At 50.8% G+C, this 25418-nt stretch overlaps 1 protein-coding gene across 3 annotated transcripts; it reads right to left on the bottom strand.

Moving 5' to 3' along the window:
• Positions 1-1522: 1522 nt before the first annotated feature.
• Positions 1523-24209, bottom strand: arhgap5 (Rho GTPase activating protein 5). Of its 3 annotated transcripts, none has more exons than XM_084678884.1 (7): positions 24107-24209; positions 18429-22313; positions 16897-17050; positions 7976-8053; positions 5825-5956; positions 3015-3120; positions 1523-2594 (listed from the first exon to the last, which is right to left on the bottom strand). In XM_084678884.1, exons 2-7 carry the CDS (start codon positions 22143-22145, stop codon positions 2276-2278), a joined length of 4506 nt encoding a protein of 1501 aa, XP_084535010.1. In that variant the 5' UTR covers positions 22146-22313; positions 24107-24209; the 3' UTR covers positions 1523-2275. The 3 variants fall into 3 exon arrangements, with proteins under 3 accessions (XP_084535010.1, XP_084534992.1, XP_084535001.1); XM_084678866.1 differs by having other exon boundaries at positions 23890-24204; XM_084678875.1 differs by lacking the exon at positions 24107-24209 and adding an exon at positions 22817-22849.
• Between the last annotated feature and the right edge of the window lie 1209 nt (positions 24210-25418).

Genomic DNA, 25418 nt, shown 5'->3' on the forward strand with positions numbered 1-25418 from the left:
AACAGCTGCAGAGTTCTCCTGCACCTCACCCTTACCTCATTCCCAACATGTTTGATTTAGAGCAATAAGGAAGATGTCGCAATAGTTTAACAGGAAGTCTTGTTGATTTGGAATCTCTCCTGGTGTGTCATGTACTCTAGAACTCTCTTCATGTAGAGTGGGCCCTATGTCAGTTCTACACAGTTTCGTACAGGTGGCATGTGCACATTTAACCTGAGTAAATACACACACATACACATTCACTCACCTGTTATCCCTTCTTCCACTCCTCTACCCTGTTCCATGTCTCCCTCCACCAATCCATCTTTCTATCCCTCAAACTAAAGACTCATTCTCTTTCTGGAGCCTTCCAAGCAGCATCTTATACAGTAAACAAATGTCAGTACCATCTACAAAGAAGCCATGAGTCTTTATTCATAAGATAGAAGGGAATTAAGTACAGTCAATTATTCTACCCCCCCTCCCCCCCCCAACCCTCCCCAAAAACGTTCTTAGTACATCATACCACAAAGAAATCTGATTATAGCTTCAACAAGATTATACAGAATTTCAGTACCCAATGGTATTTTTCTATATCAGCAAACTTATCCGCTGATAAATATATATACTTATATATACTTTTTTTCCTCTATTTAAGGGAAACAATTAGACATTTAACCAAAATATGATATTAGGAAATGACATCTTGCATGACAAAAATATAAAATAATGGATAAAATTTGACCCCTGTTTCAATGTTCCCTTAACCAAAGTTAGATAAAAATATGATCTGAATGAAAGTGGTTAATCGTAAGTTCAAAGTCTTTTTTTTCTCTCTCTTTAAACAGTTCATAATTGTCATTTTTTTAAGTGGCAAAAAGACATGCAAATTTAGTTCAACAAACCAACAGAAGAACTACAAGAAAACGTCTCTTATTTGGGTACGCAGTCCCCGTCCCAATCATCTTTCAAACGAGGAACAGAAGATCAAAACGAACAAAACTCAGACTCGCAGGAGGCTTGCAGCGCGTGCATTTCCGCAGAGATGTGCCATTTCGGTTCCGGAGTGGGATCCTCCCTCGGAGTTAAGTCGCTCCAACAGGAGAGAGGAAGGAAACAAGGGACTAGACCCACTCTTTCTGTGGTCTGGTCCTGGTCTGGTCTGGTCTTAACTTGGGTCTAGTCCTGGTCTGGTCTTAACTTGGGTCTAGTCCTGGTCTGGTCTTAACTTGGGTCTAGTCCTGGTCTGGTCTTAACTTGGGTCTAGTCTAGTGTAGTTTGGGCAAGGCAGACCAGTCACAGTCTGGGCTGACCCAGTCTTTCACTTAAGTTCCGCTCCTTTCCTCCCCAGCGGTGCAAGCAGATGAGGGCGTTGATGGGGGCTTAGGGGGAGGATAAGACCACGGAGCCATCAGTCCCTTCACACCCCCGCCCTCAGTTAAAATCAGACACGTAAAAAAGAAAGGAATCCATCCATTCATCCATCCATTCATTCATTCATTCATCGGCAAATCATAAAAAACCACAACCAGGCAGACAAGAGCAGAGGGCGTAGCCTTTAAAACAGGTCGTGCATTGTCATCTTAACGTCTTAAAAGCAAACAAACAAAAAGTAACAGCTAGTATAAATATATCTTTCCTTATATCTTTGCAAGGTGTCGTGTTAGCAAATAATCCTGGCCCGTTTGGGACCCCCCCAGGCTCAGGGCGGCATCCGTAAGGTACTGACCAGTCCCCTCCCGCTCTCTGTGGTTTGAAACAGGTCAGAGGTCAGGGCTTGAAAGTCACAGTTTATTTATCCTTCCTGGGTTCAGGGGTCAATCCCTGTCCCAGGTCAGGTCAGTCATCCAATGAAAGGAGCAGATCATAGGAGATACGTTGCATCTCATTGTAGTGGGATTCCTCTCATCCCCCCACCGCCCCCGGGACCTCCTTCCCCAGGCCCAGACCCTAGAACCAGCTCTGGAGGACATTAGCACTGGGGAAGACAGGCCACAGAGACTGGAAATCAAGAGGTCAGGAAGCTTAGACGGCAGGGGGTGCTGAAGCATGGCAGGGGACTGAGGTGGCTTGTTTCTGATGTAGTCCAGCTGCAGGGAGGGCTGGATATTCTGGGGGTGGAGGGTTCTAAGATGTTGGTCCAGCAGGTAGCGCTAGTCAGGGGGTCTTACATGTTGGGTTCTGGCTGCAGGATGCACTGGCTGTACAGGGGCTGGAGAGGCTGGTCGTAGGCCTGGGTCTAAGAGGCTGGAGCTTGCAGCCGGTTTCTGGAGCCCAGGGTGGGGGGCTGGAGAGTCTATATGAGAGGATCAGGTTGCAGGGTGTGCTGGATCTGCTGGGGCTGGAGAGGTGGGGGGAGCTGCAGGGGCAGCAGGGCCTCCACCATGCTGCGGCAGTGTGGAGGGGGGGTCCCCTCGTTGCTGGAGCTCTCAGCAATGTCGCCCCCATAGAAGAAGTAGTGGCTCTGGTGGATGAAGGACTCGATGACAGCCTGGTTCAGCTTGGTGGTGGACAGCGTGTCCTTGTTCTCAAAGTCTGGCCGCATCAGCGTGGGCCAGAAACAGATGGACAAGTTGTCTGCTGTCATCAGGGTGGTCTTACTCTGCTGGCTTACCCTGAACACACACACACACACACACACGCACGCGCACAATTAAAGCGTGAACAAAGGGTAGACTTTAATATGATCCTGTGAGGAAGATGGAGAGAGAGTTGGAGCAGAATATATGCTTAAATACTTCCAGGCTGCACTTCAGCTAAAGCAAGTCAGCTCAAGACAGATTATATTAAGCTAACATGAAAAGATTAAAAGTAAGCTAGCTCAGACTTATCAACACAGAGAAAGGCCACAGCTATAACACAAACCCCTTTAACAGTAGTAGAACAGATCGAAGCACAGTTGGAATGAGATGAAATGGGCCGAGCAGAACCTGACCCGAGGGTCAGCCCTCCTCTGAGATGTTCAGTAAACACGGGCCTGGTCCAGGAGAAGACCAGCTCAGAGGCATTGGGCAGCAGGGGGAGGGGGGTCGTACCTGTTCAGGTGGGTGATGATGTATTTGAAGACCAGGTAGTTGACAGGGGGGAACTTGTTGACAATCTCTTTGAGAACTTGTAGCCTCTCGATGTGGTCCACGATTTCTAGGGAGAGCACGCAAAAGGAGTCTCTGTCACGCACGTGCACGTGTACACACACTGTTGTGAACACCACTAAGCCACGTGTTTATCTACTATGCTGAGTCGTTTGAATGACTGAGCTGTGCTGGATTACTCTTGCCTGGCCTAACTGAACCCATAACGCACACCTCAATCACCTACAAGGTCACAATACAAGGTATTAGCAACGGCTATAATGCCGACAGATTCCACCTACACGGTTCACTCACACACACACAGAGACACACGCACACAGACACACACACACAGAGACACACACACATTCTAGAGCTGGGCGATTAATTGAATTTGATTTGTCATTCCAATTTTGGCTTCCAACAGTTATGAAAACAAGATAGAGATAAAACTATCATTGTGCGGCACTCTGTTTCGCAATGATCCTCTCATCCTCTCTGGATTTGCGAATCCAGCGTCCATTGTACCTGACAACCGGTGTGTTGTCACGGTGAGGGTGTGCTGGTAGACTCATGCTAATACAAGCTAGCCTGTCCAACCGTTTCTACCTTGAGCTTGGCAAACCGCAGCAGAGTTTCAGCTAGCTGTATCCGTTTCAGGATTCCCATCAGATGAGACCTGAGACAAGCATATTAATGAGATTCTTATCCAAATGTATTTATTTATAATCTTTTTTTCTTTTATCTTAAAGTACATTTTCTTGTTTTGTTTTTCAGTTGAATTATATAGGAAGAGAAAATCCACTGTATACAAGACAAGTTCAATAAATGCATGATGTTTCCAAAGTCAATGAGTCATCGCAGTTAGTAATCGTGATCTCAATATTGACCAAAAATAATCGTGATTAGGATTTTTGCCATACTTGAGCAGCTCTAACACACACACACACACACACACACACACACACACACACACACACACACACACACACCTCTTCATTTCAGCCTCCCTCTGTGGAGCTATGATGGGTAGCTTTGGAGTACTATGCTTGATGAATGACTACAGTTCCCTGTCCACTCAGCGGATGGACACTCCCAGCTATGGCCTATATATCACAGCACAGCCCTTCAGACCTACAGCAGAACCAAGACCACAGTCTTCCGGGTTAGACCCAAGCCCTGTAGGGGAACACAGTCCCCTCGCTGTCCAGAAGAACCCAGATCACAGCCCTATAGGGGAACCCAGCCCCCTAGCCTTCCAGAAGAACCCAGACTGCAGCCCTATAGGGGAACCCAGCCCCCTAGCTGTCCAGAAGAACCCAGACCACAGCCCTATAGGGGAACCCAGGCCCCTAGCCTTCCAGAAGAACCCAGACCACAGTCCTATAGGGGAACCCAGCCCCCTAGCCTTCCAGGAGAACACTGCCCTCCAACCCAGAGAACAGGACAGAAGGCCTGGCCAGTAAGAAGCCTGCCGCCCCTCAACCACCCCCACCTCAGTGCTGTAGCAGCAGCAGAACCACCACAGAAGGACTCTCCCTTCTGCTCCGCTGAGCAGATCTGATCCCCGGAGACCAACGTGCAGGTTGGTTTCTTGTCCTGCAGCTTAACCTGTCCCCAATCTCCCAATCCACATTTCTCAGTATTTCTCACTACGCTCTTGCTTTATAGCACTTACATACCCACCCCCTGTCCCCGAGAGAGGCAAGGAAGAGAAGAGGGGGAGAGGCAGGCTTGGAGGAACTGAGGCAGAATACAGTGAGGGGGGATGGGTGAGGAAGGAGGCAGGGTGGGGGGGATGTGAAGGGAGGAAAGCAAAAGGGAGGCAGGGGGAGGCAGGGTGGGGAGGATGTGAAGGGAGGAAAGCAAAAGGGAGGCAGGGGTGAGGGAGGGGGAGGCAGGCCTATTTCTGGGACATTAATCTGCAAGCAGGCGGTTTCACCAGTCATCATCAGTAATACATTACTGGAGGCCTAGGATTAGTGCTCCATCTCCACACTATAGCAACACACACACACAGGGATGGATATCCAGTAGACCAAAAAAAAAGAAAAGAATGGAGATACAGGTCAAGTCTCAAGACAGACGCAGGAGAGTGAGCCAGCAGCCTCAGCTCACATAACCGCTACAGAATCACTCCGGCCCCGGCCCTAGCCCCAGCCCTTCCCCCAGCCCCAGCTCCAGCCCCAGCCCCAGCCCCGGCCCTACCCCCAGCCCCGGCCCTACCCCCAGCCCCCACCGCGTGCATTTTACACTGCAGGTGGCGACCCTTATCAACTAGTATTCCTCACTGATTTGCTACCTGACTTTAGGAGAGAAGGTGACGCTGCAGAAGGAGCAAATCACAACCCAGCATCAACAAATCAGTCAGCTCTCTAGTCTGGTACCGGTACAGCCCTCAATCCAACACACACACACACACCAACATCTGCTAACAGTTACACTGTAGCACAATTCACCCTCAACCCCAGTCTGGCCTCAGCCCAACATCATCAATCTCTGTTACCTGCTGCTAAATCACACACACACACACCACCTGAGTGGACTCGCTCCAGAGCCCTCAGAGAGAGGGGGTTGAGTGTGTGTGAGGATGTGTGAGGATGTGCGTGTCACTTTGTGTATGTATCTACATGGGTGTGTGTGTGTGAAAGTTAGTGTCTCTCTGTAAGTGTGTGTGTCTCTCTGTGCGTGCGAGTGCATGTATCTGTGTGTGTGTGCGCATGTATCTCTGAGTGTGTGTGTGTGTCTCCGTGTGTGCATGTGTGTGTACTCACTGGCTGCCTCCACCAGCTCGGGGTGAAGGTTGTAGGGGATGAGGGGGTCGGGGAGGTCGGCGAAGAAGGCCTTGAGGGCTCCAGCGACGGCGTTCACTGCTACGTCCATCACTATCAGGTCCACACTGTGGTCTGGAGGAGAGACAGAGGTCACCATACAACACTGAGGGAGGACGACCCAGGAGGGGGGAGGGGGGGGGACAAGGGAAAGAGAACATGGGGGAGGAGGGGAGGGAAAGAGGGACATGGGGGAGAAGCAAGGGGGGGAGGAACGGAGAGAGGAGGGGAGGAGGAATTCATAAGAGAGAAAGTGATGAAGAGGGAGGAGAGAGAGAAACAGAGGGAGGAGGGAGAGAAACAGAGGGAGGGAGAAAGTGTTGAGGAGGGAGGGAGGGAGGGAGGGAGGGAGGGAGGGAGGGAGGGAGGGAGGGAGGGAGGGAGGGAGGGAGGGAGGGAGGGAGGGAGGGAGGGAGGGAGGGAGGGAGTGTTGGGAGATTGTGAGAAGAGATAAAAGGGTGAGGAGAGAGAGAGGGAGAGAGCTAGAGATAGTGAGGACAGAGAGAGGGAGGGAAAATGGCCTAAGGTAAAATGGCAGCTGTCACACTAGATCTTTGCCAGCCAGCAGGAAGGGACAGAGGGGAAAAAGAATCACCAGAATACATCTGGCATGGGAGAGAGAGAGAGAGATAGGGAGAGAGAGAGAGAGAGAGATAGGGAGAGAGAGATAGGGAGGGAGAATGTGTGCCGGTGTGTGACATAGCGGAAGGATAGAGACACAGCAGAAAGATCTGATAGTTCCAGCCCAGTGGACAGATAAGGCCAGATAGAGGCTCTTCTTGTAAACTAGGTGATGTGTCTGCTCCATCCTGCACCACTTTCTGTCTGAAGGCCTCTCTCTCTCACTCTCTCTCAGCCAGCCTGACCCTCTCTCTCCCCCTCCTCGCCCCCCATCCTCTCTCTGCCTGCCTGATCTTTTCTCCTTCTCTCTTTCCCTCTTCCTCCCTCTGCACACCTGGCTGGTTCTGTCCCAGCTCACAGCAGACCTCAGGACGGGGTGCAGGAGGAGGAACCACAAGGCCTGGCCTCCGTTTCCTCAGGGACACACAGCAGTGCAGCAACATACGCAGTCATGTGCTGCAGAGCTAAAGGACAACTCTAAAGGATGTGATGGGTTGAACCCCACAGCTGCCTGGTGTAGTGAGCTAGTCCTAGCAGGTCCATATCAGCACAGTCAGAACCGTTCCAGCACTAAAGGACACATCTCCCTGGGGCCAAACTGTCCATGTCCTGCCCAAATCACAATCCAAACTGTCCATGTCCTGCCCAAATCACAATCCAAACTGTCCATGTCCTGCCCAAATCACAATCCAAACTGTCCATGTCCTGCCCAAATCACAATCCAAACTGTCCATGTCCTGCCCAAATCACAATCCAAACTGTCCATGTCCTGCCCAAATCACAATCCAAACTGTCCATGTCCTGCCCAAATCACAATCCAAACTGTCCATGTCCTGCCCAAATCACAATCCAAACTGTCCATGTCCTGCCCAAATCACAATCCAAACTGTCCATGTCCTGCCCAAATCACAATCCAAACTGTCCATGTCCTGCCCAAATCACAATCCAAACTGTCCTCTTTCTTTCCTACCACAGGAGAGGGGCCTCTACGCTAGCTGTGTGCTGTGTGTTCTATAGCTCGTGTGGATCCCCCCTCTATTCTGAGGATGTCTGTGGGGTAAACTCTGCACCAGGACAATAGAGCCATTTGTGTTTGAAAGTTTGATATCATTTGGCCTTCATACTTTGCCTTGTGAGTTGCATCAGTCCGACACGACGCCAACACCAGTGACAACATCCCTGTGACCCTGTAATCCCAGTGGTGTGACAACCTCGTCCTCCTCTCATTAGCTTGTTAACTGAATCACTGTTCTCTGCTGTCTTCATCCAGCAACAGTCATTCCCTTATCCTCCCCTCCCCTCCACAGGCCAGACATCCATATCTGTCTATCTTCATTCATATTGTAAAGGAGAACATTTCAAGGTCCTAGAGGAAATGGGAGGAGACATGGGGCAGACAGGGGGGAGGGATCCAGCACATAGGGACAGATGAGTAGATGGGCCCGTGACTTCATCAGACGAGTGGTTAGGTACCTTGATCAAACTGTTTCTGGATGTTGTCCTGGTCAGTCTTGTTGCCGCTGACGCGATACAGGCCCTCCGTGGTCAAACCTGAGACACAGGGAAGATACACACTTAGACCTGGTTCCTTTCCCACAAACATCGAGGGATGAACTGCAGTCTGTTCATACTCCCTCGCTGCTTCCGATGAGAGATGAAGGATAACGATAACGATAAAACACTGTTGAAATTGCACCCTGCTTATCTCGGCGCTTATTGAGCCGTTGACACCAGCAGGGCGTTCAGGAGGGGCGGCCGTCACTGCAGCCTTGACGACCTTGCAGCAACACACACACACACACCTGAGAGCTGCTGAGCAGGTCCCTGGGTGTGTGCGTGCATGCACCCACACACACACACCCTCCGCCCAGTGCAGTGCAGTGGGTATAGAGAGCCCCACAGAGTCCTTCCCTGGCACACATTCCTGCCATACTCCAGCAAGTTCCAGCAGGCCCCCTGACTGCCACACAGTAGCCCTGGCTCCCACCAGGGGCCGGGCTCACCCCTCTGCTGTTCTCTACAGTACGCTCTGCTGTTCTCTACAGTACGCTCTGCTGTTCTCTACAGCACGCTCTGCTGTCCTCTACAATACGCTCTGCTGTCCTCTACAATACGCTCTGCTGTCCTCTACAGTACGCTCTGCTGTCCTCTACAGTACGCTCTGCTGTCCTCTAAAGCACGCTCTGCTGTCCTCTACAGTACGCTCTGCTGTCCTCTACAGCACGCTCTGCTGTCCTCTACAGTACGCTCTGCTGTTCTCTACAGTACGCTCTGCTGTCCTCTAAAGCACGCTCTGCTGTCCTCTACAGTACGCTCTGCTGTCCTCTACAGCACGCTCTGCTGTTCTCTACAGTACGCTCTGCTGTCCTCTACAGTACGCTCTGCTGTCCTCTACAGTACGCTCTGCTGTCCTCTACAGTACGCTCTGCTGTTCTCTACAGTACGCTCACCTCTCTGCTGTGAGGTTCGCTGTGCTGTAGGAGACGGTGAGAGCTGCCGCAGTGCTGGGCCTCCCAAGCAGGTGTCACCTCGTCATGACTACAGCACAGGCAGGTGTCACCTCGTCATGACTACAGCACAGGCAGGTGTCACCTCGTCATGACTACAGCACAGGCAGGTGTCACCTCATTATGACTACAGCACAGGCAGGTGTCACCTCGTCATGACTACAGCACAGGCAGGTGTCACCTCATTATGACTACAGCACAGGCAGGTGTCACCTCGTCATGACTACAGCACAGGCAGGTGTCACCTCATTATGACTACAGCACAGGCAGGTGTCACCTCATTATGACTACAGCACAGGCAGGTGTCACCTCGTCATGACTACAGCACAGGCAGGTGTCACCTCGTCATGACGACAGCACAGGCAGGTCTCACGTCACTATGACAACAGCACAGGCAGGTGTCACCTCATTATGACTACAGCACAGGCAGGTGTCACCTCATTATGACAACAGCACAGGCAGGTGTCACCTCATTATGACAACAGCACAGGCAGGTGTCACCTCATTATGACTACAGCTCAGGCAGGTGTCACCTCATTATGACAACAGCACAGCAGGGGTCACCTCATTATGACTACAGCACAGGCAGGTGTCACCTCATTATGACTACAACACAGGCAGCTGTCACCTCATTATGACTACAGCACAGGCAGGTGTCACCTCATCATGACGACAGAACAGGCAGGTGTCACCTCGTCATGACGACGACAGCACAGGCAGGTGTCACCTCGTCATGACGACGACAGCACAGGCAGGTCTCACCTCGTCATGACTACAGCACAGGCAGGTGTCACCTCATTACGACTACAGCACAGGCAGGTGTCACCTCGTCATGACTACAGCACAGGCAGGTGTCACCTCGTCATGACTACAGCACAGGCAGGTGTCACCTCGTCATGACTACAGCACAGGCAGGTGTCACCTCGTCATGACTACAGCACAGGCAGGTGTCACCTCGTCATGACGACAGCACAGGCAGGTGTCACCTCGTCATGACGACAGCACAGGCAGGTGTCACCTCGTCATGACGACAGCACAGGCAGGTGTCACCTCGCCATGACTACAGCACAGGCAGGTGTCACCTCGTCATGACTACAGCACAGGCAGGTGTCACCTCGTCATGACTACAGCACAGGCAGGTGTCACCTCGTCATGACTACAGCACAGGCAGGTGTCACCTCGTCAGCACACGTCCTGGCTCAGCTCTCTGGGCACACTGGTTAGCCAGCATTTCTGCCATGCACTTGCACTCACTGTTGGTGTTCGTGTGTGTGTGCGCCCGCTTGTGTGTGTGTGTGTGCGCATGTGTCTTGCAGGGTGCCTGACAAAGTCAGCAGAATGCAAGCTCACAAGCAGAGACATGAATGCACACACTTAACAGTGTGCTTTACAGCTTTACAGACACAGGGAAAACGCCATGCCCAAAAGAGATCATGTGTAGACACTAAGTGTGTTTTCTTAGTGCTTCGTGGCATGAATACTACCACCTGAAGAAGCTATACAAAAACCGAAATACCAAATGGTACCAAAGCCTTTTGGTATTTTGCATATTGTGTCTTTGTTCCCAAATGCCATGTTAAAAAAGAAAACCTACTCCAGGGGGCGGCCTTCCTCCTCTGACCCTGACCCAAGGCCAGTGGGCCTTCCTCCTCTGACCCTGACCCAAGGCCAGTGGGCCTTCCTCCTCTGACCCTGACCCAAGGCCAGTGGGCCTTCCTCCTCTGACCCTGACCCAAGGCCAGTGGGCCTTCCTCCTCTGACCCTGACCCAAGGCCAGTGGGCCTTCCTCCTCTGACCCTGACCCAAGGCCAGTGGGCCTTCCTCCTCTGACCCTGACCCAAGGCCAGTGGGCCTTCCTCCTCTGACCCTGACCCAAGGCCAGTGGGCCTTCCTCCTCTGACCCTGACCCACGGCCAGTGGGCCTTCCTCCTCTGACCCTGACCCACGGCCAGTGGGCCTTCCTCCTCTGACCCTGACCCAAGGCCAGTGGGCTTTTCCCGAACCCTGACCTTAAACACCAGGTTACATAACACACAGCTGACTCCAGATCAGCCAAACAGCTGCAGGGTTTTTTGCTGCTGGCCAGGTCTTTATTTAGTGAGTGTAGGAGGAAGTCCACAGACAAGAGAGGAGACAGTGAGGGGAAGGGAGACCGATATTAAATGGGGGGGGGGGGGGCACTTTATCCCTCCTCCGATCACCATACATATTACCACACACACTCCCCCCAAACCCCCACAAGTTCTCCCACAAGCCAGGCCAACAGGGACAACAGGGTAAGAAAGACAAGTATAAACGTAACCAAGGCCTCCCTGTCTCTGGTCCCTCTTCCTGGTGGGGCTTCCAGCCTCGCTGGTCTGGCCTCTGCTGGTCTGGCCTCCTATATCTCTCACATAGCTGTAGTTTTGATCCCCTGCTGTGTTGAATGGCTTCAAAACAGACTGGGTTATTTTTAAACCAATTTGTTGTGGAATGTGTGAGTGCATGGGAATCTCTGCTCGCCGCTGTAGGGACAGTGGTGATAGAGAGGACACCGAGAGAGGAAGTAACTGTGTATGTATATGTGTGTGTAAGGTGTTATCACAGAGGAATGTGAACAGGCACTAAAAAAACACCCCTGGCAGAGAAGCGGATTTTACAGCAGAGACGGATGGATGGAGGGATGTAGAGGCAGATAGGAGGAGAAGGAGGAGGCAGAGCAGGCTTCTTATCTGGGGCCTGCAGCAGTGCTCCTTCTCTCACTACTGAGAGACAGCTGGAAGCTAGTCATTACCATAAACACTGGCTGCCCTCCTTCTACACTCTCTCTCTCTCCCACCTCAGTCCAGCTCTCACTCCCTGAATCTCTCTGACAGTCTGTCTGTCCATGGCAGTCTGTCTCTCTGACAGTCTGTCTCCCAGCCCCAGTCTGTCTCTCTGACAGTCTGTCTCCCAGCCCCAGTCTGTCTCTCTGACAGTCTGTCTCCCAGCCCCAGTCTGTCTCTCTGACAGTCTGTCTCCCAGCCCCAGTCTGTCTCTCTGACAGTCTGTCTCCCAGCCCCAGTCTCTCTCTCTCTTGACAGTCTGTCTCCCAGCCCCAGTCTGTCTCTCTGACAGTCTGTCTCCCAGCCCCAGTCTGTCTCTCTGACAGTCTGTCTCCCAGCCCCAGTCTGTCTCTCTGGCGGTCTGTCTCCCAGCCCTAGTCTGTCTCTCTGACAGTCTGTCTCCCAGCCCCAGTCTGTCTCTCTGACAGTCTGTCTCCCAGCCCCAGTCTGTCTCTCTGACAGTCTGTCTCCCAGCCCCAGTCTGTCTCTCTGGCAGTCTGTCTCCCAGCCCCAGTCTGTCTCTCTGCCCCAGTTGGTCTGTCTCTCTGATGGTCTGTCTATCTGACAGTCTGTCTATCTCCCTACCTCTCCTTTCAGCCGGCCAGCCATACGGGCAGTTAAGGCTGTCTAAGATACTCCATCCTCTGCCCCAGAATCACTGCTCACATCAAGCCACGGTCAGATGACTCCATCACAGTGTAAACACTGGACATCTGTCCCTCTCTGTCTGTCACACAAACACAGGCATGTGCACACACACGCCATCACCCCCCCTCCCCATCACCCCCCCCCATCAGCACTCAGTCCAACTGGTCTCTGATGCATCTCAAGCGGATGGGCCGGATTGAAAAACAGCAAATGCATCATTTAATGGAAGAATGGAGAGATGTTGGACTAATATAAAAGAGAGAGCAGAACTACCCCCTCCTTTTCCCAACTCCCCCATCCCTCTGTGCCTTTCTCACTCGCACCCTCACACACCAACATTGGTTGCATTATTGTAAAACATTAACAGCTGCGAGGTCTATTAAAGCCCACAGCCAGACCTAATAGGACAAACTGGGATGGATTACCATGGTAACAACAATGGACTTTAAATAAAAAAAACGTTTAGGACAAAACTACCTAGCAACAACCTCTACATCTTCTCACAGCCTTGTTGACAGTAGAGCAGTTAGGTATTGACTTTTCCCAGGTCCCCCCCCCCCCCCCAAATTTAAAACCTTTTTCTAAGCTTGTGTCTGATGAAGCCCTAATGTTGCTGCCGGCTGCACATCAGAACACCTTTCTGACAAGCCCAGAATGTTCCTCCACTAAACCTCAAGACATTTCCTCAGCTGGCCTAGAAAAGCAAGAGTTGTTTGGAACGGATTTGTCTGCAAGGTGCCAAACACAGACGCGCGCACACACACAAACACAAATGCACACACGTACGCACACACTAATCAGGCTGGGAGTGTTAGCACAGCCTAACACAATGATCCGCTCATTCAAACGGTTTACTGTGAGCTAGAAGCCCTGGAATTAATACCTGGGGTGTTGCCGACTAACCACTAACACCTATCTGTGTGTGTGTGTGTGTGTGTGTGTGTGTGTGTGTGTTAGTGTCGACTTTGCTTGGCTCTACTAACATGCCCACAATTAGGTGCTGACAGGCCAAGAAGCAATGTGGCTTGGAGCCTGAATCTAAAAATCACATCAAACCTGTAAAAATCAATCTTTAATCACTGGAAACGCTTGCTAGTGGATTAGCCAAAATCTGAAATAACTCAATCCAATTTAAAATAACTGAATATAAAACGAGCCTGAATATAAAAAGAACTCAAATATTTACCCACAAGTAAATTATTAGAAAAACTTGTCAGTGGATCAGGCCATTACTGGCAGGGAGGGTGAGAGAGAGCGAGAAGAGAGAGCATTCAGGCTTCCACATGCTGGTCAGCAGCCAGTACTCTCTTTAGAGACAGGAGGAGGAGAGAGGATGCTCCTAGCTCCTGACCTAGGACCAGTGTTGTATTCTTACATTTACATTTAGTCATTTAGCAGACGCTCTTATCCAGAGCGACTTACAGTAAGTACAGGGACATTCTCCCCGAGGCAAGTAGAGTGAAGTGCCTTGCCCAAGGACACAACGTCATTTTGCATGGCCAGGAATTGAACCAGCAACCTTCGGATCCCCCTGATGATTCAAGTTTGAATGTAAGGAGCTGACCCCAGACCTGCTACTAGTAGCTAGGAGAGGATGATGCGTGTTGACAGTACTGTCGCCTCGTACACACTCACTCACTTTATCTGACTGGCTGGCTAGTATCCCCAGGACACAAACTGGTAAAGAAGGGGAGAGAGAGAGAGGGAGAGAAAGAGAGACCAGAGAGGATCCGTGTATAGGGAGGAGACCCCTGAACTCAAGCTGGAGACATTGGTGAGCCTGCTGCGTCATCCTAGCCCTGCCCCATAACATCAGCCTCCAGCAAGGTGCCTCCTCCCTCCCTCCCTCCCTCCCTCCCAGTCTCTCTCAAACCCCTCCCTCCCTCTCTCCATCCCTCCGTCACCCATGCAGCCCAGCAGAGGTCAGCAGCAGGAGAGGAGCAGTGGCGGAGGACAGGTGGCCTCATGAATAACGCATGCAGACAAACCCTTCAGTTAGTCGGGACACAGATTCCCTGCGTCATGGGAGTGAAGGGGGAGAGGAGGACAGAGGACACGGGAGGAGAGGACAGAGAGAGGGGGAGAGACGAGAGGAGAGGAAGGGCAAGAGGGACATGGGGAGGACAGAGAGAGCAAAAGGAAAAGGCAGTCATCAGGATGTGAGTCATCGTTCCAACACTGCCACAGTCCACCAGCTGACAGTGGGCACAGCTCGTACAACACTGCACGTCACACACACACACACACACACACACCTCCTCTCCTCATTCTCTCTCCTTATTACCCTCTTCTCCGTGCCCTCTATTCCTTCCTTCCCTTCTGTTCTCTTTCCTCCCCTCCCCTTACCCCCCAGGCCTACTGAAGCCTCTAGAAGGGCCGTGACCAATCACCTGAGAATGTAATCCTACACAGCTCTGCTCCTGTCCTCAGGGCACTGCACACCAAGGAAGGGGGAAGGAGTGGGGACAGAGAGAGAGATGGAAGGAGGGAAATACACTTACAGCAATACAGCACACTCCATAATCCCTTGATACTGGCGTATTCAGTCCCAGCATGGTCGGTTCGAAGTTGCGCCAGGCTAGGCTAGCCCAGCAAAATTGACTGGACTGGCGGGATGGTAGGTTAAGCTAGGTTAGCATGACGACTGACTCAGGGGCAGCCTGACAACCTCAGTCCATTCAGCAGGGGGGTGACGACAGAGGGATGAGGAGAATACTAACTAAGCAGAACACACCAGCGTTCAAATGCTAAACTAAGTGCATTTCCTGATGTCAGAGTCTGTCTCAACGTATCCGATCCCCCCCCCCCCCCCCCGTATTAAATCTTCAACAAAAACTTTTAATGTCGGCCAAGTATTGAAAAGACCTTGAGTGAAACTGTGCCCTGCCAGCCCATAACAGCACAGGGCACAGCCCAGAACAGCACAGGGCACAGTCCAGAGCAGCACAGGGCACAGCCAGAGAGCAGCACAGGGCACAGCCAGAGAGCAGCACAGGGCACAGCCCAGAACAGCACAGGGCACAGTCCAGAGCAGCACAGGGCACAGCCAGAGAGCAGCACAGGGCACAGCCAGAGAGCAGCACAGGGCACAGCCCAGAGCAGCACAGGGCACAGCCCAGAGCAGCACAGGGCACAGCCAGAGAGCAGCACAGGGCACAGCCAGAGACCAGCACAGGGCACAGCCCAGAGCAGCCGCAGGATTGGTCCAACAGAGGGCTGGAGAGTGTGCCGGAAAAAGCAAATGAGCGATCACATTCGACAAACAAATGTGAGGTGACCCGGTTTTCCTCTCCCTCTCTCTCTCTCTCGCTCTCTCTGTTGTGAAATGGAGGAGAAGAGTCTGACTGAACTATATGTACGGAGAGCATGTTGAAACTAGCACGCAGAGCCGGGGCTTGTGTGGCAGGGTGTGGGGGGGGAGGGACATGGAGGGAGAGGGAAGAGAGCTGGGCCAACAGAAAAACAGCAAAACGGGCAAAGAAATAGCAGAGGGTAGACAGAGAGAGAGAGACACAGAGAGAGAGACAGAGAGAGAGACTGAGAGAGAGACTGAGAGAGAGAGAGAGGGGGGGGGGGGGGTCAGACAAAGAGATAGAAATACCAAATGCTGATTTCCCCCCCAGGATTCACATTGCTTAAGAGAGCGTTGATGCACCTTTTCATCAGCGAAGGGCATTGTAGCACTGCACTCAGATTAGAGGACTGGTAATGGAACACGCCACTCCTGCGCTGCTCATACACAGCCAGGGGCAGAGACGGCCATCTCACTGGCCACGTCCCATTTCAGCCTCTATCACCTCCTTACACCTACAACCTACTTCAGCCGTCCCACGGAACCATGCCAACCTCTACGAACATAGGTCACCTCAATCCTGCTACGGCACTGGTCCCATTCCAACCCGGTTTCGTGGATGTACATCCTGCTATGACCATCTACCTTGATCCTCATCACGTACCCGCCTAACCTGTATCTACGACCCTATATACTCTGACAGATCTGAGGACTTAGGCGTAACCAATGCAACATTGGTAACCGCGCTGTGTGTCCCATATCTTCAGATCTGGACTAGTGTCCAGGGACTTGAGCCTAGGGAGAAACAGCCACAGTGTGCATCTTGAACGAGGCCTTTGTTAAACGCCAACATGCTCACTGAAGACGTTTATTAATCGTTTCCTCTTTCTCTCCCCACTCTAATAAACCGCCTTTCAAAGGGACGTGTAATGGGGGAGAGTGGATGGTGGGTAATTAAATGCGTTATGACGTTGATGCATTTGGACGGTTATCTGATTCCCTCCCTCGGTGGAAGCGCAGCAGGCCTGCAGAGTTGACTCCCCAGTTCCTCGTCATGTCTACGAGATCGACGAAATAAAGGGCAAAAAGGAACGCTGCGAAATGGGGGGAAAACGGAGACCACATAAGAGGCGATGAACCTACCGGTGCGTTCGATGTAGTCGACACACTTCTCTATGAAGAGAGGGATGGGTCGCTCGTGTGTGACCAGGCTCTGAAGAGGAACCCCAAAGTAGTTACTCTCCCAGTTCCTCCTTGTAGGGGGGTACAAGGGCTTAGCAGGTTTGGAGGGTTTTGGCTGAGAAGACAGAAACAAGGTGAAAGAGAGAGAACAAGAGAGATAAACGTTATTTCTCAAAGGACAAGACGACTGCTTTGATTCTCAGCTCAAGCTCTTCAAAGTGTCATAATCTCACACACAACAACTGAAATATAATTGAACACGATTATTGTGACTTAACTACGGCCTGGTTATCAAAGAAAGCTAGTGTTCCAGAACTCAGGTGGCATTACTCTTAGGAAAAACAGTCTTAATATGGAGAGACGGAGAGTCTGTGAGTTCCTTTCTTTGCCTTTCTCTCTTTCATATTCTTTTTCATAGAATTCAAGCCAAAGGACTCCAGTGAAACCTCATGCTTTTCCACAATAAAAGATACATAAATGAGGATATAAGTGCACAGAGCAGGCATAGGGTGAAGAACCCAGGCATAACTTAACAGTAGAAGGAAACCAAGAAATACATAAATAAGGATTTATCAGATATAAAATCCTCAGCATTCTACCAAGAACTACACAGGAAGCCATGGTGCAGACTAAATCTTATTCAAGTGGCTCCAATGTACTGTCATAGATCACATGTGCAACATGTTGGTTTCGTTTTTTTTACATTTCTAGTAGAGGAACCAAACAGCTCTGTTTGTACAGAGTCAGATTCATGGCTCTCTCCATCGGTCTGTGGATTTCCTCCCCACCTTAGGAACTCTGCCTCTAAATGCCTGTGACATCTGGCTAACTAAAGACTGCAGAAGACAACAGAGAAACTGGAGGGATTTTGGACATGGAGAAACTAGTGCTGTAGTCACGGGGCAGTAAAGAGAAGCATTGGCTCTCATTTGACACTATAAGAAGCTTATACATTCCACAACTGCATGCGTTCGCCAAAGCAATGGTATGACATCACAGTCTTAGGCGTAGAGTTGCTTAAACATTACAACTGTGGCATGTCTCTGGGCTAAACACTGTGAAACATGTATGTGAGCGTGTGTACATGTTGTTATCTTCAAAGCTTCCCCATACACCACTTAAACATCAGCCTATATGTGGAACAGGAACCAATTAATTTGTTACAACGCTACACACATTTAGAACATTATAGCCTTTAGACCAGAGGTCTTCAACCCAGGTCCTCAGGGACCCCCTGTCCTGCACATTTTAGATGTTTCCCTGCTCCAACACACCTGATTCAAATGAATGGGTCATTATCTAGTTATGCAGAAGCCTGTTAAGGACCATTCATTTGAATCAGGTGTGTTGAACTAGGGACACATCTAAAACGTGCAGGACAGGCGGTCCCTGAGGACCAGGGTTGAAGACCTCTGCTTTAGACCATTTAATAGGCCTTTTTGCATAACCCATCACGACAGAAAAGTGGTGGGGGCTGAGCCATTCCAAGTTACCTTTTTAGCTTCTTTAGTCTTTGGCGTCTTCTTTTTCTTCATCCTCTTGTCATCCTGTTCTGGGTCGGAGGTGATGGCGGGGTTGTCAATCCCTCCTTTCCAGGGGTCAGCTGGGGACAGCAAGGGGTCTTCCTCACTCCCTCTGTGGGCTCTTCCCTTCTTCTTCTTCTGTGTGGCCGGGCCTGATTCCTCATCGCTAAGGTCAGAGTGAACCCTGCGTTGGTACGCCTTGGTCTTGCTAAACAGGATCTTGGAACGGTGCTTGTATTTGGAGGGCCGTCTGGCAGCCTGAGACTTCCTGTCGAAGCCGTTCTCCTCATCGCCGTGCAGCACGTGGAGGCCTCCGAAGGAGTTTCTCATCTTGACTATGCGGCTCTGGGTGTCCTCCGGGACCGCGTAGATGTCGTCGTTTGCGAAGCCCTTGGGTTTGAGGAGCGTGTCCACTGGGTCGGCGTAGTTATCAGATGCCTCCACGTCCTCTCCGTGGGCCGTGAAGCCGCGCGTCCGCCGGTTGCTCTTCATCCCCGCCTCGATGGTCTTCAGCAAATTGGGGTCCAGCTTCTTCACGTTGGGCTTGGGGAGGACCGGCTTGGGCCTGACAGGGGGGGGCACTTTGTGGTTGCGCTCCTGGTCTCCTATGGGGGTGCTGTGGACTGGGTACTCGTTCCCTTCGAGGTCTATCCGGTACCGGGCCCTCTCGCTGGGGGTGGGAAGGAGCTGAACATCATCCCCAATGGGGCTGTAAGGCGGTGGGGCCTCTGTGTCGTCCTCTGAATCGGGGTAGTAGCTGTATGCTGGAGAGTGGTTGTGGGGAGACTGGGGGAAGACAAAGTCCTCACTGGCTCCTGTGCAGTCTCTGGAGCTGTCCAGCATGAACGAGCTTTCAATGCCGCACTTCTTCTCGAGGACCTCGTTGAAGAACGGCGTGAAGACCTCCGTCTGCCGGTGGTACTGTGACAGCGAGTAGAGCGCCGTGAACTTGGCTGCGATCTCTGTGGCGATGTGCTCACCTTCAGTCATCAGCTCCTTGATGGAATCATTCTCGAAGAAGTCAGCCTGGCTGTCGGTGATGGCCACCATCTGGACCGGGATAACATCCTGCACCTCGGCCAAGAAAGCCCTCAGCATCGCCATCGAAGCCTTACGCTTGGCTGAGTAGACCAGGATGTAGCCGTGGACTAGCTCGTCTTTTCTGATGCCTATGGAGGAGTGGTAGGAGATCACGGTTACTTGTATCCTCCGGCGACTGTCCCCGATGATCTTGTCCAGGATTAGGGTGTTGCTCTGGCCGGGCTGGCCTGCGCTGCAAGAGTGGGAGTCCAGGAACGGAGAGAGGATTAGGTCCACACTGAACGGGTCCATGCACATGGCACACATGACAATCCTCAGGTCGGTCTCCGACATGTCCTTGATGGAGGGCAGGGGGCTCATCACGTCAAAGTTGTGCTTCAGGCCCTCCAACACCCCTCGCAGAGCCTGTTTGATTTGAAACTCGTTGAACTTCCTGGGGAAGGCCCCTGAGGGTATATCTACAAAGGTGCACTGCAGCTTATTGGCCAGCTGCTGGCCCTGGTGCCTCAGGATTGGAGTGTTTTTACAAACATTGTCTCTCTGATTGGCAAGTATCAGAATGAATGGCAACGGCTGGCTGAATCTCTCCCTCCTGTTCTGTGCAATCTCCGCCCTAATCCGGCCTATGCAGTCGCCTATGCAATTGAGTGATTCTATGGAGCTAAAAACGCAGAAGATACCGTGGGGTTTGAAGGTCGACACCCAAGTGTGGCTAAAAAGCAGTGTTGAGTTGACGTCGACCGGCAGAAGCTCCAACTCGTATATCTTACCATCCAGGGTGTACTCATCATCTGTGGACTGAGCTCTGATTTCATTGGCCAGCTCTTGTGCGAGTCCCTCCCTTCCCAGGAGACACAAATTGACTTTATCAATGTTGGCACTGTTATAGTAGAGATTAGAGCGACCGTGGTCGAGCTGCACCAGCCTGTTAGCGAGGACATGTTCTACTTTCAAGTCCACGCAGCTTTGGCCACTGAGACACGTCTCCTTTGTCGGGTGGTAAACAAACCCAATGTGCTTGAGTAGTAGGGACTCCCTGTCTGGGGCTAGCTTCTGTAGAGCTCTGTACCGGGGCTCCTCATTGAGCACTGCATGGATCTCACTCATCTTGTCACAGCTTGGGGTGGCATTTAAATCCAGGTCATAGAACAGCTCTGCATGCTCAAAAAGCATTTCCTGAAATTCCTCTCTGGCCCTTTCAACTATTTCCTGCTGGTGGCGTCCGTAAACATCCCGCCGATCGGCCTCTGTGATATACTTGTAGGCCTCGTCCTCCATCACAAAACACATGACCTCCTCCCAAGGCTGACCAGGGCTGATGAAGTGGACCCTGTCCAGGGTCTTCTTAAAGCGGTCCTTCATCTCCACTCTCCTCTTCTCTGAGAACAGGTGCGCTACGTGGTTGTGGTAGATTCTCTCTCCGTCCGCCGTGTCCAGAATGTCAAAGGGCACTCTCCTATCGGTCTTGTCGATGTGTTCCGTCTCATACCAGGGCGTTTGGTCTAGAACCACAAACCAGAACTGGAATTCGGCCCGACTCCTTATCAAGTTCTGGGCTTCCATCCAGGTCAGGTTGTCGATCTCCTCCAGATTGTTGAGAAGATTGTTGAGGATTTTTGGCAGGCTGGTTAGGTAATCTTCTTTTCTTTTCTTGATGTGATCCTGCTTTAGCTGTTGGATGTGCTTGTTGAAGGTATTTCTGGCCTTCCTGGTCCCCTCCAGGGTGATGTACTCCTCATAGTCTGGGTGACTTTTCAAAGTGTTCATCACCATCTTCCAACTTGTGTGGTAATCTCTAACTGTCTGCACAATGAGCTTCTCGAACCTGTCCGACACAGAGGCGACCAGCTGACGATGTACTTTGTATGCCTCTAGGTAAGGGATCGTTTTGGGCTTCCCTCTCGTCTTGTCCATCTGCTGGATCAAGGCGTTGAAACACAGCTCCACGTTGATGCTTGATTTAGCGGCGGTTTCGATGACCAACAGGCTCTTTTTGCTGGCGGCAAATGCCTGCAAATCCCTCAAGTACTGCTCCACGCACTCGTCACACTTGGTCGCCGCAAAGACGACTGGCTTTTTCGTCTTGGCCATTTGAGTGTAGAGGCTGTTGACAAATTTCATCTGGTCATCAAATTTCCTATTGCAGCCTTTGCTCACGTCCACGCACAGCACAAATCCGTCAACGTTCAGCTTTCCATCGGGCATCTGCTTTTGATCAAAATCTTGTTCCAGGCCAAGCTGGTCCGTGCAAATGTACATCAGCTTCTCTGCTGACTGCAGCTTCGAGGTTGCGGCTCGCTTTGTGTAGGGTTGCAGGTTTGTGCTGCGATGTGGTAAGAAAGTCTGATCGTCAATAAATTCAGTCTGTTCAACGATCTGGATCTTACACTCAAGACCGTCATCGCTTCGGTGGTGCACCTCCCCCCAATACAGGAAGTGATCATTGTTTACCACTCGACCCCCAAAGTCAATTGTGCTCAACACAGAAGTGTGCTCGGTATAGTAGCTGTCTGCATTGGGGCGCACATATCTGTTGCAAAGGCAGGACTTGCCCACACCACAGTTGCCCTTTTCCTTCTCAGTCCCTGAGAGGCCCACCACGCTGACAGCAAATGTTGGGGGGCGCGCCTCCTTGTTCTTGGCCATTATAGACCCCCGCTCATCGCCTGGTCACGCAGAGGAAAGGTATCCAGCTATCCATCCAGTTCCATGAGTTAGTAGTGGGGAGGGGACGTGTGCATGACTTTCCCTTTGAAGTTGTAGCCTCCCCTGTTCTAGGTCCTTATGCTTATCTCCCTCTAGTTTCTCACCTTCCTGAAAAACAGTAAACAGAGAGGCAACTATTAAAACACATGTTTGTTTTATATGAAAGCATAACACAGGCTATCCTAGAACAGTTAAGTCACTGTTATGGTCTGGTCTGAATTTTCAAAAACATCTATTCTTTTCAAGGAACTGACATTTCTGAATGGATGAGCAACACAAATGCACTGATGAACCTCAACAGTCAGAGCTGCCAGGGTAAGAGACGAGAGTGTAATTTGCTCAGTGATCCTTTACTGCTGAGTAATTTTTCCTACCCAGAGAAATGGTCGGAGGAAAAAGAGCTGCTTTCAACCAATTTGTGCTGAGGATAAAAATGGCATGCAACTTCACCCTTTGACAGCCAGTGACCTAGAAATGATTTGCTTTGCGCAGACAAATAAAATAGAACATCTCCAGGATATCACATTCATCACTCAAAGGCGAACACTTACTTAGTGAACTGATACAGATATAACAGATATTCATTACAGTCATCATTGGAATATACCTACTTTTGACTCTTTGTATTACACAAACCCACACAGCTTTATTTGAAAAAAAAAAAAAAAAAACTTGAGTATGTTATACTGAGTCAGTTACCGCTGATTGGTTAAGATGCACACCCTAACCAGTGTACCAGTCATTGTGTAAACATACTAGCAAATCAATCAAGTTTTTGCCTCATAAAAAAGCGAATGCATCAGTCCCACTCTATGAATCTGAGCAATCATAAATGCTTCTGTCTCCACATCGGCTTGCTGGTTGATGTCTTGCAACACCCCCAGCAGCAATACATCACCTCGAAGCACACTCCCTGCTCAAGAATAACTGCCAGCAAGAGCTTGACGAAAAAACACACATTTCATCCAGGCAGTGGTTCCCTAACACTTAAGAAAAGCAGAAATAAGTGATGTGATTCACTTGACTGATTGCCTGACCTTCTACCCAAAATGCTCTGAAATGCACTGGTTTTAAACGGTGACCTGTAGCACTATATACAGAAATAAAGAATCTTTTGACACACAAGCAATAATCAACAGCTAAATTCAAGCATTATACTAAAACTTCTAAATGTATCGAAATAAACTTGACTTTCATCGGAGGTTCAACTATTAACCCATTCTAACTTTACAGCCAGCTAGTACTAAACCCCATCCCAAAAAAACCAACATTAGTTATGTTAGCTTGCTTGCTGGACGACTTAGCCCTATTGCCAACTACCTGACACACTACCAATATGATACCAATATAAATGATTGATTTAAAAACGATTACATGACACTATACAATATTAACAAACTATGTTGACTTACCACTTGAATAACAAGTTATTAGCTAATGATTGCCAAAAGACCAACCATGACATCTGCCAAGCAATTAAACTAGCTCCCAACAGTGGGCCTTGCCCATATACAACGCAAAAAACGCTTGCTTTCACAGCTTAGCCTGGCTAGCTGGCGTTAGCTTGCCAGACATGGATAGCTAGCTGAGCGAACAATACATTTAACGGAGAGTGAAATCTAAAAGAAAAAGACATTATTAAGAAATGTGTCAGTTCCCTTCCTTAAATCGTAATGTATACAACCTCAATTTGATAGTCCCGGAGAATTCTATGCAGAGTGTGGTTTAGTAATGAAGAAAGTCGATGCAGCCCATTCCAAATACATTCCCCTAGCTAACATGGTCGCTCCCAGCTCCCGAAAGCACGAAAAAATATAGCATTCCAAGTGTTTTTTCCAAACCACATAATTCGATTGCTCAGTTCCTCGAGCACCGCAAGTCGTATACAACACGCAGCATACCCTTTTTCTATTCCAGAATGTATTGTTTTCATATATTTTGTGTTATAAGTGGTATGCGTGTAATCCGAGCCCTGCTCCCTCCCCTCTCATCCCAGGCAGTAATGGCGACTGATGCATCCTGCTCTCACTCACTCTCTCTCCAGTAACTTTTCCATTAGCAGTGCTACGTGCGCGGACCCGACGCGCGTGCATGGTTGCTATGGAATTGTGTGAATGAATACTTTCTGGGATTTTTGTATGCCTCACTAGTTCAGTGATTCAGCTGCGATGTGGTAATGATGATAATGAGGTGGAGAAAGAATAGGACAACAACCGTTTAAAATATCTCAACACGATAGCCTACCGTGGCCGGTGGTGCAAGCTGGTGAACGTCAGCATCACAATGTTGAAAGCATATAATACATATTACTGTAAAATGCTTGTCCCAAGGGACGTTTCAGGCTAAGTATTGTTGAAATACACAACTATTGCATTGGAACTGTAAAAGGTTTATTTCTACTAAATATGCATTGCTCTATGATTCACTACTCTGAGACTGCAAAGCTATATATTTGGAGCACCATTCAGCCTCATATGTAGTGTTGGCAGGCAGGCAGGCAGGCAGGCAGGCAGGCAGGCAGGCAGGCAGGCAGGCAGGCAGGCAGGCAGGCAGGCAGGCAGGCAGGCAGGCAGGCAGGCAGGCAGGCAGGCAGGCAGGCAGGCAGGCAGGCAGGCAGGCAGGCAGGCAGGCAGGCAGGCAGGCAGGCAGGCAGGCAGGCAGGCAGGCAGGCAGGCAGGCAGGCAGGCAGGCAGGCAGGCAGGCAGGCAGGCAGGCAGGCAGGCAGGCAGGCAGGCAGGCAGGCAGGCAGGCAGGCAGGCAGGCAGGCAGGCAGGCAGGCAGGCAGGCAGGCAGGCAGGCAGGCAGGCAGGCAGGCAGGCAGGCAGGCAGGCAGGCAGGCAGGCAGGCAGGCAGGCAGGCAGGCAGGCAGGCAGGCAGGCAGGCAGGCAGGCAGGCAGGCAGGCAGGCAGGCAGGCAGGCAGGCAGGCAGGCAGGCAGGCAGGCAGGCAGGCAGGCAGGCAGGCAGGCAGGCAGGCAGGCAGGCAGGCAGGCAGGCAGGCAGGCAGGCAGGCAGGCAGGCAGGCAGGCAGGCAGGCAGGCAGGCAGGCAGGCAGGCAGGCAGGCAGGCAGGCAGGCAGGCAGGCAGGCAGGCAGGCAGGCAGGCAGGCATATTAGGTTTTCTCAACCGTGTTTTGATTATGGTGTTCACAGTGATCAGTTGATCAACTTCATTTTGTTGTTGTTTTTCAAGTAAAGTGGTGCTATGGGGCAAAA

This window comes from Hypomesus nipponensis, chromosome 3 (assembly GCF_054491055.1).
Source record: "Hypomesus nipponensis isolate SF chromosome 3, ASM5449105v1, whole genome shotgun sequence".
NCBI lineage: Eukaryota > Metazoa > Chordata > Actinopteri > Osmeriformes > Osmeridae > Hypomesus > Hypomesus nipponensis.

Coding starts and splice junctions, on each gene's coding strand:
- arhgap5 (XM_084678884.1), bottom strand. CDS start 22,145: ATGGCCAAGAACAAGGAGGCGCGCCCCCCAACATTTGCTGTCAGCGTG. Junction 17,051..18,428: donor AGACTAAAGAAGCTAAAAAG/GTAACTTGGAAT, acceptor CTGTCTTCTCAG/CCAAAACCCTCCAAACCTGC. Junction 5,957..7,975: donor CCAGAAACAGTTTGATCAAG/GTACCTAACCAC, acceptor TCTCTCCTCCAG/ACCACAGTGTGGACCTGATA.